The sequence below is a fragment of the Schistocerca americana genome, chromosome 8 (genome assembly GCF_021461395.2).
Source record: "Schistocerca americana isolate TAMUIC-IGC-003095 chromosome 8, iqSchAmer2.1, whole genome shotgun sequence".
Taxonomy (NCBI): Eukaryota; Metazoa; Arthropoda; class Insecta; order Orthoptera; family Acrididae; genus Schistocerca; species Schistocerca americana.
In genome coordinates this window covers 269,671,066-269,685,873 of record NC_060126.1, presented here as the reverse complement: position 1 = coordinate 269,685,873, position 14,808 = coordinate 269,671,066, and the positions used below count along the sequence as shown (strand labels likewise).

The following is a 14,808-nucleotide window of genomic DNA, read 5'->3' as shown; positions in this document are numbered from 1 at the left end:
TGTGGTGTTAAAAATTTTCAATAAAATAAAAGGCAGTAATATATTTAAAATGGAGCTTGGTTCACTGAAAAGATTGCTCTTTACTCTTCTGGTGGAAAAGTGTTATTATTCTGTCAATGAATTCATTGAGGACAGCCTCACAGTCTGAACACAGGGATTGTATTACATGTATTATTTTATGTACTTTTGTAACTGTAACTTAGAAATGTAAAATATAATGTAAACTTTTGTATTTCTCTTAAAAAAGTTTCTTTTGTAAACCTTGACATGTCTTCTGTACATCAAATCGAATGATTTGAAAATTGTACGTAATGAGATGAATAAATCACATATCACATTATCACTGCGGTGCTTGCTTTTCACTTGCTAGTAATACAGAAAATTTCAACAGCTTTTTTGGTTGCAGAGTCCTAGCAGGAAAACTGATTATTACTTTTATCATCCCAATTCCATAGTTAAATAGTGCTCTCAAAAATGGACACAAACAGTCTCGACCGCAAAAACATTTATTTTGATCGCAACTGGATTAGGTCAGTTTTTGACGATCCTCAGACACTTGTACCGTGGTGGAAGGCGGTGGTGGTGAATGGAGCGGGTGTTGTTTCCCATAGCTGATTTTATTCACTGGTGTAGTTGTATAAGGGGTGCTCAAAAAGTTTCTGTTCAACAACTGTACTATTAAGAATTGGTACGCCAATCAGGCAAAACTGCCGTGAGCATTGAGCCAATCGTCTCACGTACACACCAGGATGATGGTGCCTATTTGGTAAAACACCATGTCCTGCTGCTTGAAGAAGTCCATAGCTTCCTGCTGCACATCCATATCCAACAGGAATTGTTAACCATTCAAGGCCTTTTTAAGGGACCCAATGCATGAAATCACACAGGGACAGATCACGACTACAAGGCAGGTGCTCAAGTGTCTCCCACTTGAGTTTGCGTACTTTCTGCATTACAATATTTGCGATATGGGGACTTGGGGTAATCGTGAAGGTGACACATCATTCCACAACAGTGGTTTCTGACAGACATGCTGCCTATATACGTTCTTGATTCTCCAATGGATGTATACTGGCATTTGTCTCTCTGCAGCCAAGAAGAGAATAATATGATTTTGGTGCTGTTTGGATGTAAATAGTAGTAACTTCACCATAGTTCACATTTCCACATTTATCACACACGGTGCTCTTATACCTGCATCAGAGACGCACTACGTTGCATACACACTACAGCAACGCCCTCCAACGGAAACTTTTTGATCGCCCCTTATACGATGAAACCTGGAATTTTTTTAAGCACAACCTCACCTTCATATCTAACTCTGGCAGGGTAATAATGTATTGTCAATTGGAAAAGCCCGGGTCCTTCATTTGAGCAACAGCTCTGGCATGGGGTAACAGGAGAGTAACATTACATTAGAGCATCCCCCAGAAATCATTGACAGCCACCAGGAATAATTTGAAGATAGCAAAATGTCCTGTTTTTGAATTGTCATGGATAATAATATTACATGACTAAACACTTTAAGCAGAATATGTTGTTCTTATGGTCTTCAGTCCAAAGACTGGTTTGATGCAGTTCTCCACACTATTCTAGCCTGTACAAGCCTCTTCAACTCTGCATAGCTGCTGCAACCTACATCCATAATTCATTCCACTGTAGCTCAAAGTGGTTATTTTAAAAGAGACAGTAAAAATTAGGGAAAAGGTGAAAAGTATCTAGTATTTTGGCTAGTAAATTTCCGTTCAGCTTGATATGCAGATTTGATTTGTATAATTATACTTACATGGATCATGCAAACAGATTTATTCATGCTGGATAAAACTAGAAGAGTGATTTTAAGGGGAGATTACACTACTACACTTAATCTAGCACATGCTGTTATAACGATTTCTTTGAGTACATATGAAAGCGAAGGAGCGAACGCAGGCCCAGCAGCTCTAGTGTGCAGAGGCAGTGACTTAGGGGCTGTATGAGCTACGGTGGCAGACAAATATAAAAGGACAAAAGTCCAGCTGTAGAAAGGTGCTTATTATGGCTTTCACCATGTAAGAGAAAGGTGCCATGAAAGGTTTAGTTCTCCAGTGATGAATTCAGAATGGTAGTCAGGCATTCTGAAAGATAGATACCTCTTAGCTGCCCTAAAATACATGGAAACAGGGCTCTAAAAAAACTGTAAAAAGGTGTGCTGAAAAGTAATGCTTCTGAGGTGGTAGGAGATGGTTGGTGTCACAATATTTAATCACATTTATTATTTATTACCAACAGATGCAGCTTGTACACTTATGCACTTATGATACAAGCTTTATTCTGGACTCTGCGCTTTATTGACTGGCATGTATTGTTATATGAATAATAGTTTTAAGTTTGAAGCATGGAGTAGCCAGAATATATCACTGCAAATAATTGTACTCTGAGACAAGTTTTAGCTACTATGGATTCAATTCAATAGATTTCTGTCTCACATCAAGGTATATAAACATGATTAAACTTGTAGCTACTCCTCCCCCCCCCCTTTCTCTCTCTCTCTCTCTCTCTCTCTCTCTCTCTCTCTCTCTCTCTCTCTCTCTCTCTCTCTCTCACACACACACACACACACACACACACACACACACACACGAGAGAGAGAGAGAGAGAGAGAGAGAGAGAGAGAGAGAGAGAGAGAGCTAGATTGTTCTAGCTTTGCAGCCAAACTGGGCAACAGGGAAGGTGGACACTGTCTGAAAGCTTTGCTACAAGGTGGTGTTTTTTTGTCTACCAATCAATGTCTCGACTATAACATGAACGGTTATTTCTATTTATTCCACTATTTGTATGCCATGCAGAAATTACCCATATCCCACAAATAGATCCAACAAAAAACAAAGACAAAGGAGATTAGAAAGGGGGAGAGGAGAAGATAAATGAAATATATATGTGAATATTACCTTTCTGATTATCATTTGGTTTTTCACTCTGATTAGTAATTAATCTTGTAGGCTTTATTCGTCGTTTCTGGCTCCTTGATGGTTGCACATTTTCTTCGTTGATATTGGAGAACCCATGACCATGAGTTTGATTCCTATGGCCCCTCTTCTTGGTCAAACTCCTGCTACTATCCTTGACAATGAAGTCATTGAGACTAAAAGTACTACATGGCTTATTGATTTTTCCAGTGAATTGAATTTTTTCCCAGTGATGAGATGGTGAGGCAGGATCTGATGAACTCCTGGACAAGGGTGACACAGAGCTAAAAATAGACCGTGTATGTTCTGGACTATCAGTTGGACTAAAAATTTGTGAGCATCTATTTTTTGGAGTTGATGGATCAACTTTCGTCAGAGCTACCTTCTTTTTTGTTTCAGATTTTGGACTATCTATGTTCTCTAGGAGACAAGTTTTGGTTCTCAACTCGTCTTCTAAAAGCTTTTGTCCAGAATTTTGTTTCCGTGCACTATGACAATTACATACGGTTGTCTCTTCAGATGCACGATTCCCTATGTTGTTGAGCTTATCATTTTTGATCACTTCACAAGTATGTCTTGATTGCAAGTTGCATGGAAACAACTCTACTTTCTTAGGTCTTGAGACTTTATTCTCACTGTTCCGTCTTAAAACTGAGCTGGAACTAAAATTTCCATTTTGAGCTCTAGCCTTTGTTGGTTTTAGAGGAGTTGTTGCAGTAGGAGATGGTTTAAGAGCACTGAAAAATAAATGAATGAATGAATAAATAAATAAAAAGAACAGCACTTATAAATAATGACTTATACATTAAACAATGGAAAATCTCAGATGGAATATAAGAATATAATGAAAAGGATAGTTGCTAGTCACCATTTAACTGAGATGCTGAGTTGCAGAAAGGCACAACAAAAACACTGTCACACAATTAGCTTTCGGCCAAAAAGGCTTTTGTCAAAATTAGACAACATACACACATGCACACACTCACCCAAACATAACTCACACACACATGACAACATTCAATGGCAACTGGAGCCAGCCTGTGAGCAGCAGGGCATTGTGGGAGAGGCAACTGGGTGGGGGTGAGAAGGTGACTGCAGCAGGAAGGGGAGTGGCGTGGGACGGTAAAGTGCTGCTGGGAGTGTGCTGGGCGAGCTGGAGAGTGGGGCAGCTAGATGCAGTCGGGAGGTTAGATGGAGGGCAGGGGTGAGAGGAGGGGGCGGGGGAGGTTAGCAGAAAAGGAGAGAATTAAAGAGACCGGGTACCTTGGTGGAATAGATGGCTGTGTGGTGTTGGAATGGGAACAGGGATGGGACTACATGGGTAAGGACAATGACGAACGAAGGTTGAGACCAGGAGGGTTACAAAAATGTAGGATATATGGCAGGGAGAGTTCCCACCTGCGCAGTTCAGAAAAGCTGGTGTTGGGAAGGATCCAGATGGCACACACTGTGAAGCAGTCATTGAAATCAAAGACATCGTGTTGGGCAGCATGCTCAGCAACAGGGTGGTCCAGTTGTTTCTTGCCCACTGTTTGTCGATGGCCATTCATGCGAACAGACAGCTTGCTGGTTGTCTTGCCCACATAGAATGCAGCACAGTGGTTGCAGCTTAGCTTGTAGATCATATGACTAGTTTCACAGGTAGCCATGACTTTGATGGTATAGGTGATGTTTGTGACAGAACTGGAGTAGGTGGTGAAGGTCTTGCAACTAGGTCTATTACAGGGAAATGAACCACGAGGCAAGAGGTTGGGAGCAGGTGTTGTGCAGAGATGGACCAGCATATTGTGCAGGTTTGGTGGATGGCATAATACCACTGTGGGAGGAGTAGGAAGGATAGTGAGCACGACATTCTTCATTTCAAGGCATGACAAGAGGAAGTCAACACTCTGGTGGAGAATGTAATTCAGTTGCTCCAGTCCGGGGCGGTACTGAGTCACAAGGAGAGTGCTCCTTTGGGCTTTGGGAAGTGTTGGGTGACTGTAAAGATAATGCATGGGAGATCTGTTTCTGTACAAGTTTGGGAGGGTTATTACGATCTATAAAGGCCTCAGTGAGACCCTCTGTATATTGTGAGAGGCACTGCTCATCAATAAAGATGCAACAGCCATGGGTGGCTAGGCTGTATGGAAAGAGACTTTTTGGTATGGAATGGGTGGCACCTGTCAAAGTGGAGGTGTTGCTGGTGGTTGGTAGGTCTGGTATGGACAGAGGTACTGATATAGCCATCTTTGAGGTGGTGGTCAACATCAAGGAAGGTGGCTTGATGAGTCAGTAGGACCAGGTGAAGCGAATGGGGGAGAAGGTACCAAGGTTCTGGAGGAAAGTGGATAGGTGTTCTCAAACCTGGTCCAGATCATGAAGGTGTCATCAATGAATCTGAACCAGGTGAGTAGTTTGGTATTCTGGGTGTTTAGGAAGGATTCCTCTAGGTGGCCCATGAATAGGTTAGCATAGGATGGTGCCATGCTGGTGTCCATAGCTGTATGCTGGATTTGTTTGTAGGTAATACCTTCAAATTGTGGATGAGAATATAGTTGGTGATGGCGACTAGGAAGTAGGTGGTTGCTTTGGAATCTGTTTGCAGTGGGAAAGGTATTGTTCAATAGCCATGAGGTCATGGGCATTAGAGATGTTAGTAAGGGAGGTGGCACCAATAGTGATGAGCATGTCATCGTGTGGTAAAGGGACATCAACTGTGGAGAGTTGGTGGAGGAAATGGTTGGTATCTATTATGTACACGGGTAGGTTGCGGGTAATCGGCGAAAGGTGTCGGTCTACAAGAGCGGAGATTCTCTCAGTGGGAGCACAAAACTGGCCACAATTGGGCATCCTGGATGGTTGGGTTTATGGACTTTAGGAAGCATGTAGGAGGTAGGAGTGTGGGGAATGTTACGGGTCAGGAGAGAGATGAACTCTGGGGAGAGGTTCTGGGATAGGCTCACAGATTTGAGTAAAGATTGGAGATCCTGCTGGATTTCTGGAGTGGGTCACTGTGGCAGGGTTTGTAGGTGGATGAATCTGACAACTGATGGGGTCTTTCTGCCAGGTTATCCTTGCAGTTTAAAACAACAGTGGTGGAGCCCTTGTCAGCAGGTTATACGGTCGGTGTTAGATTTTAGATGGTGGAACTATGGACCTCGAGAAACTAGAGCAACATGCACAATGCCACCTCAAAAAACCCTCCAACCTGCTCATTTCCTACTCCTGCCTTGGACTACCACTGTCCACCACCCCTACAACAACCTCCAAACCTCTCCCACACCCCCTCATAGCTGAAAATACCTGTCTCGCAGACCTACTACATTTACTCCGCCCTCCAAAACTGCCTCACACCACCACAAAGAATCCAGAAACTAAACAGACCTGAAACACACTCACAAACCTTTCCTCCAAAAGCTTTAGCCCTGCAACAGTATCAGTCCTTTCCAAGGGCCTCATCTTTTGCCCCACCTCGAAATTCAATCATGCCAGACCTTCTCTCCTCCTCCGGGTCCCTACAGTGGAAAAACGTTTTTGCCACCAACCCCACCAATCAGACTCAACCAAAGACCAATGTTGAACCCTACCTGACTCAGTTTACACCTCCAGCCAGCTGTGATACCCCCCACACTGTTATCAAATCACCCAGTTTACCTTCCAGAATTACTTAACCCCAAACTCCTAATTCCTCAGCATACAAACCAACCTTGTAAATGCAGAAAGATCCGCAAACCACCACATAAAACCTGTTCCTGACCTTATTATTCTACCTGCTGACAAAGGCTCCACTGTTGCTGTTTTGAACCACAATGATTACCTGGCAGAAGGACTCCGCCAGCTGTCAGATTCATCGACCTACAAACCCTGCCACAGTGACCTATTCCAGAAATCCAGTAGGATCTCAAGTTTCTACTCAAAACCTTAGGCCCATCCCAGAAAATCTCTTGGAGACAATCGCTCTCCTCACCTCTAACATTCCCTGAAATCCTGTCTTCTACACGCTTCCTAAAGTCTACAAACCCAACCACCCTGTATGCCCCATTGTGGCCAGTTACTGTGTCCCCACTGAGAGAATTTCTGCTTTAATAGACCAACACCTTCAGCCTATTACCCACAACTACCCTACTACATAAAAGATAGTAACCATTTCTTCCACTGTCTCTCCACAGTTCATGTCCCTTTACCACATGGTGCCCAGCTCATCACTACTGATGCCACCTCCCTTTACACTAACATCCCTAATGCCCATGGCCTTACTGCTACTGAACAATACCTTTCCCAGTGCTCGACGGATTACAAACCAACCACCTCCATCCTAGTTGCCACGAACAACTATGGTGCAAATGGCTCTGAGCACTATGGGACTTAACATCTATGGTCATCAGTCCCCTAGAACTTAGAACTACTTAAACCTAACTAACCTAAGGACATCACACAACACCCAGTCATCACGAGGCAGAGAAAATCCCTGACCCCCGCCGGGAATCGACCCCGGGAACCCGGGCGCGCCACGACCAACTATATTCTCACTCACAATTACTTCTCCTTTGAAGGTATTACCTACAAACAAATCCAGATTACGGCTATGGGCACCAGCATGGAACCATCCTATGCCATCCAATTCATGGGCCATCTAAAGGAATCCTTCCTAAACACCCAGAATCCCAGACCCCTCACCTGGTACCTGGTTCAGATTCGTTGATGCTATCTTTGTGATCAGGACTGAGAGTGAGGACACCCTATCCACATTCCTCCAGAATCTCGACAACATCTCCCCCATTTGCTTCACCTGGTACTACCCAACCCATCAAGCCACCTTCCTTGATGTTGACCACCACCTCAAAGATGGCTATATCAGTACCTCTGTCCCTATAAACCTACCAATTACTAGCAATACCTTCACTTTGATAGCTGCCACCCATTCCTTACCAAGAAGTCCCTTCCATACAGCCTAGTCACCCATGGCCATCGCATCTGCAGTGACAAGCGGTCCCTCTCACAATATACAGAGGGTCTCACTGAGGCCTTTACTGATCATAATTACACTCGCAACCTTGTACAAAAACAGATCTACTGTGCCTTATCTTTCCAGTCACCCAACACGTCCCAAACACCTTGCTTCAGGTTCTTATCCCTGTAACAGACATAGATGCAAGACCTGTCCCATACAACCTCCCACCACCAGCTACTCCAGTCCTGTCACAAACATCAACTATCCCGTCATAGGTATGGGTACCCGTGAAATTAGTCATATGATATACACGCTAAGCTGCAACCGTTGTGTAAAATTCTACATGGGCTTGACAACCAGAAAGCTGTCTGTCCAGATGAATGGCCATCAACAAACAGTGGCTAAGAAACAACTGGACCACCCTGTTGCTGAGCACGCCGTCCAACATGACATCATTCATTTCAATGACTACTTCACAGCCTGTCCCACCTGGATGCTTCCCAACATCAGCTTTTCTGAATTGCGCAGATGGGAACTCTCCCTGCCATATATCTTACGTTTCTGTAACCCTCTTGGTCTCAACCTTCGTTCGTCATTGCCCTTACCCATGTAGCCTCTTCCCTGTTCCCATTCTAACACCACACAGCCCTCTATTCCACCAAAGCACCCAGTCTCTTTACTTCTCTCTTTTTCTGCTAAGCCCCCCCCCCCCCCCACCTTTCTTCTAATCTCCCCATGCATCTAGCTGCCCCACTCTCCACCTCGCCCTGCAGTAATCTACCATCCCTCACCCCTTCCCTTCCCCTCCACGCCCCAGCCTCCTCCTTACCCCCAACCAATTGCCTTGTTGGCCAAAAGCTGTGTGACAGTCTTTTTGTTGTGCCTTTCTGTGACTCAGCATCTCTACTATATGGTGAATAGAAACTATTCTTTTCATTATGCTGAACTTATACATTATATATAAAATAGAGCTATTGATGTACTACAACTTGCTATGTTCAGGTAATGAGGTTATTTTAAGACTAGTTATTTCAAAACTTAAGGTACACTAAATGTTTCTGGGAAGTCATGTGAATTAGCTACACGTAATACCATTTCAATATGTATTTGTTACTCATGATTCTGTAATAAGAGGATTAATTGACCACTCTTGACACAGTCTGGTGTGACCAATCTAAGAAATGATAATCTATTGCCACAAAACTGGACAAGGGGACACGACTATAAAAGTGAACTCACAATAGTTATTAAGTACAAGCAAAAAACACACAAACACACTTTATATTTGTATATGACAAGTCAACAACAATAATGGAAAATCTAAGGTTGGAGTATCAACAATTATGAGAAGAGAGTTGCAGATGGAAAGACTGTCTGCAACTCAATCTGTCATCTTTATGGTGAGTAGCAGTCTATCCTTCATACAACAACAATTACAAATTATGGTATGGTGCAGTTTTAATTAAGAACCGAAAAAAATTTCAGTTTTGTATTGGTTTCAGTCATAAACCAGCCAAATCATCAGCTTGGCCAAAACCAGCTTTTGTGAACTCATCCATGAAGTCGAGTCGCACTCGGAATGGATTCAGTCAACAACAGTGGTTGACTTCAGTTGGCGGGGTGCCGTTTAACTATTAGGAGATTCTTTCCTCACACGTAAAAAGTGTCATTAAATTGTTGTTAATCACAATTCATCATATCTTATAGTGATATTCTTATACTGAGTTAATAACAATTTAATTCACTCATTATTGTACTTAATGGAATGGGTTATCATATTGTTATGCTGAAAGGTTTTATTAACGAGTCTCCTCGAAAGCACCGAAGTGTGCAGAGAAACACAGGCAAGTGTGTCACTGACTTTATTGCATCGAAGATACACAGCGAGCCTTCTACTGAACTCGGCGATGGCGCTGCGCACCGTGTGTGCGTGGAGGCCAGAATCCGCAGTGTCAGCTCCCAGTCACCCAGTCTTGCTGGTATAGCGCTCCACTCATACCACAGCCAAGTGGCTGCCGTGTGTGTTGCTGCGCCCAGTGGCCCAGAAAATGGTTGACTGCTCTTTCAAGGGCAACTCCTGGACCCCATGTAGAGGCCAAAGGGAAACAGCCTTCCACCGTCATTGTCGTGAGCCTTAGCAGTTCTGGCTGTTGACCCAGTGTAGCTCGTTCAGTGCCCGCAGACAGCTCTGTACACGGGACCACAAATTTACGCCCCAGCCCTGACCCTGCAGACAGCAGCTTGCCGTCAACTGGATGATGCCAACCTGGGAGCGGAGGCTAGTAGCTCTTTCGCTTCTTGCTCCAGTGTAGCTACAAGGTGTGACACATCCCGCCACAGCAATGATGTTTCCATGCAGTGGAAGTTTTAAGTAGAGTAAGCGAGCCAGTTGGCCACCGATATCCATCATGAAAAGGTCGTTGTGGTTGGTCTGTAATTTAAATAATCATCATTCTCTCCAGTTCTAGATGCAGACAGAATGGTGACACAACTTCCCACTTTGAGCCTCTGGGCCTATTTATTTATACGTCTTTTCTCTATGCCTTTGCTGTAGTTCCTATGGAGGGGACAAGTGGAATGCTCTTTGATAATTACTACAACAGCTTTCCTCAGCCCGCTTTGGCCCCTATACACAGGTCACTAGGTGCTGTTGTAACTGCATTGTGTGGGTTCTTTACAGCATGTCAGTGCCCTGTGCTGCCCTGATTACTTCAAATTTGTATGCACTGCTTGCCGGGCGGTGCTTTCTAGCCTGCGAACGGTGATGTAAACCTACCTCTCAAATTCACTTACAAAATACCAACATCTCCCCCGCCTGCCAACTGATACGCCAATTGATCCCTTAGCTACTGCCTTCCAGCCATAGCTGTGCAAAATTTACAAGAATTCCCCAAATCAACACCTGTATTTATTCATGATGTAGCATACCTCTTCCCTTCTGAGAAGATTCATCCCATATCTTTAACGTTGCTCTCCCACTCAACTACCTTAACTCTAATAATCTACTCATTGAGGACAATCTCCCAAATTTACCATACTGGACTTCCATTTACATTTTATTACTACCATGTATCCCTTATCATACCCTTGTATGTGAATTAAGACATTAAAACTAATTGCTTTCCTGACCAACAATTCCACTGATGACTGGTATGCTGGCACATCCACAGTCAGTACCCTCTTGCAACTTAGCCAGAAGTACAGTGCACAAAAGCCTGCTAGAAACATGCCACAACTGGTGGCTGATATGCTCAAGACTAATACTTTGTGAGCCTGTTATTCCCAGAAATGGTTTACATGCTGCCACATTTGTTCCATCAAAATTCCCCCTTGGTGAGACTCTATTACTCTGTCCAAGGACTGAAAAAGCTTTGGATTGAGAGCGTCATTTAAATACACAAATTTTGAAGGGTAATGCCTTCAGAGATCCTTCTGGTCAATATAATGTATTGTGCGACAATGTCATAACAGCTGAGCCTATGAGCATAGCTGGAAGACAAAAATCTGTCCCGGCTACCTCACAAGTCGCATTAGTGATCATTCTGCTTTCCTGAAGCTTGAGTTTTTTCAATATTACTGGTCTGCCTCCTTCACAGCAGTTCAACCATACATTTTGCAGCATTATCATGGAATATAACCAATGAGAACCCACCCTCTGGAAATACGTTTGGGCTGGCAGAAGCTCCTTCCCACAACTCATCCCATTTACTTACCCCCAGAAACAACCTCGCTTCACATGTCCGCATATCAGTCCATACTCGGCCACCTAGACAGATCACAAATTACTCGATCACCCCCTTGCTTGTACACAAAATCGACAAAGAAAAACAATATCAGTAGTAACGACATGAAAAACTAACAACTCCATGAAGAAAAACAATAAATATCCCTACATAAAAAGAAAAACCATATGTACATTTCACCTCCGGATTGGTTGCCGATAACTGTGGTATCCCCTCTACCATCCCTTTAAACGGTTTTATGTTGCTGACATGTATAACAGATATTTTTGGGGGAATTGTATCTTCACGTTGAACAATGAGGTCACTTCCACAACCTAATATGGTCCCTGGCATTTTGTTAAAAATTTCTTCATTTTCCTCTTTGACATATGGCATTTTCCTGCTGTACACTGTCTCAAATGGCGAGAAGTCCGTTGCCGTAAGAATTTTCGAATATGCAGACTGTACATATGGTAAATAGGTGTCTAAATCATCATTCTGGAACCTACATAATAGCTCAACATCGTTGGAATTTGTGCATGTGTTCCATTCTTCCGTTAGTCTACGGATGAAACGAACTTGTCTGTAATTTCCTTATACACAATACGCGGCATAGTTGCTTTATTAATTCCGAGACAAAATTCGTACCTTGGTCTGTAATTATAGTCTCAGGAAAAGTAAACTTTAATATCCAGTTGTTTACTAATGCCTGCCCTATAGTACTAGCCCATTGGTCTGCCATCGGTACCATTACCACAAATTGAGAAAAATGATTGATTATCACGAGAACATACCTATTTCCTGCAAGTGTCTTGTTAAATGACCCAAGGCCATCCAATCCCAACATAGAAAATGGACTGGACACCTCTGGAAACCTTTGCAATGGCACTTTCTCATGTGTGATTTCAGCCCTTTGCATGCATGGCGCACAGTCCTTAACATACTGCTCCACATCACACTTCCTGTTCCTCCAACAAAACTGCTCTGCTCCATGTCTGTCCATCACACAACGCCCACCATGACTTGACAACATATGGTCACGAGCTTGCTGCAAAACTTCCTTCCGAAAACCCTCTGGAACCACCAAATATGGGCCACACCTTGTCGTTCTACACAACAAACCCTCAAGCACAACAAAATGTAGCTGTGACTTAAATGCCAGTCACTCCTTATTCCTTGCTAGTGCCTACTGTCACTCTTCAACGTTCCTCCCTACCATACTTAATATTTCTACCCCATGGCTTAATGAATCTGCATTTGCGTGAGACCTCCTTGGCTTATGGATTACCTCATACTTCATATGGTTCAAATGGCTCTGAGCACTATGTGACTTCACTTCTGAGGTCATCAGTTACCTAGAACTTGAAAATAATTAAACCTAACCAACCTAAGGACATCACACACATCCATGCCCGAGGCAGGATTCGAATCTGCGACCGTAGCGGTCGCTTGGCTCCAGACTGTAGCACCTAGAACCGCACGGCCACTCCGGCCGGCTTACCTCATACTCAAATTCACTAAACGTAAGTGGCCACCGAGTTAATCTACTAGATGGATATTTCAAACCAAGCAATCATTTCAATGGGGCATGATCTGCCATGACCTTAAACTTCCTACCATACAGATAACACCAAAAATATGTAATATCATATATGATCACAAACATTTCTTTCTCCATTGTTGAGTAGTTAAGATCCACCTTGTTTAACTGTCTTGAAATGTTTGCTACCAGATGTTCCTGACCATCCACCATCTGTCCCAAAACACAACCGACTGCCTCATTTGAAGCATCACACGAAAGGAAAAACTCTTTCTTAAAATCTATAAAAACCATAACAGGAACTGAAACTAATATTTCAACTTTTCAAACACTTCCTGACATTTCTGTGACCAATGGAATTTTGTCCCCGTTTTCTGTAGCTTGTTCAACGGTCCGGCTGTTTTCGCAAAGTCTTTCACAAACAGTCTATAATAATTACAGAGTGCAATGAATGACTGTACACGCTTAGTTGTTTGTGGTATTGTATAATTTTCTCTGTAATACGAGGATAGGTCCGTATCCCACACTCACTAATCACATGCCCCAGATAGTTACTCGAGTTTGCGCAAAATGGCACTTGTCTACACTTAATGTCAAATGTGCTGATCATAGTCTACTAAAGACATCCTCCAAACATTTCACATGCTCCGATAGGTCCTTTGAATAGACAATTATATCGAGATAGACTAGACAGGTTTTTGGCTTTAATCCTCTCAGTATCCCATGTAACAACTGCTGAAAAGTTGCCAGTGTGTTCTTTAATCCAAATAGCAGGCATTTGTAATGAAAGAGTCCTACTGGGATGGTAAATACTGTTTTGGCCTACCTTCAGGCACCACCTCCAATTCATGGTATCTGCTCCTGAGGTCCACTGTTGTCAAGAAGTGACACTGACCCACATTATCTAAACTTTCCGTGATGTTTGGAATAGGATAATCATCCGAAATGGTTCGTGCATTTAGATATCTGTAGCCACAGCAAAATCTGTATTTGTGTGTCCCATCGGCTGATTTTTTTGGCACAATGACAATATTTGCATTCTAGGGACTATCATTCGGTTCTATCATCCTCTGTACATCTACATCTACATCCATACTCCGCAAGCCACCTGACGGTGTGTGGCGGAGGGTACCCTGAGTACCTCTATCGGTTCTCCCTTCTATTCCAGTCTCATATTGTTCGTGGAAAGAAGGATTGTCGGTATGCTTCTGTGTGGGCTCTAATCTCTCTGATTTTACCCTCATGGTCTCTTCACGAGATATACGTAGGAGGGAGCAATATACTGCTTGGCTCTTCGGTGAAGGTATGTTCTCGAAACATTAACAAAAGCCCGTACCGAGCTATTGAGCGTCTCTCCTGCAGAGTCTTCCACTGGAGTTTATCTATCATCTCCATAATGCTTTCGCGATTACTAAATGAGCCTGTAACGAAGCGCGCTGCTATCCGTTGGATCTTCTCTATCTCTTCTATCAACCCTATCTGGTACGGATCCCACACTGCTGAGCAGTATTCAAGCAGTGGGCGAACAAGCGTACTGTAACCTACTTCCTTTGTTTTCGGATTGCATTTCCTTAGGATTCATCCAATGAATCTCAGTCTGGCTTCTGCTTTACCGACGATCAACTTTATATGATCATTCCATTTTAAATCACTCCTAATGCATACTCC

General features: G+C 43.2%; 1 protein-coding gene across 1 annotated transcript in view; it reads right to left on the bottom strand.

The window, feature by feature from the left end:
- LOC124545758 (codanin-1) overlaps nucleotides 1-14,808 on the bottom strand; it is a 166,602-nt gene that overhangs the window by 146,111 nt on the left and 5,683 nt on the right. The window contains exon 2 of the mRNA XM_047124701.1: nucleotides 2,928-3,682. Coding sequence (XP_046980657.1) covers nucleotides 2,928-3,682 — 755 coding nt within the window. The remainder of the gene's footprint in view (nucleotides 1-2,927; nucleotides 3,683-14,808) is intronic.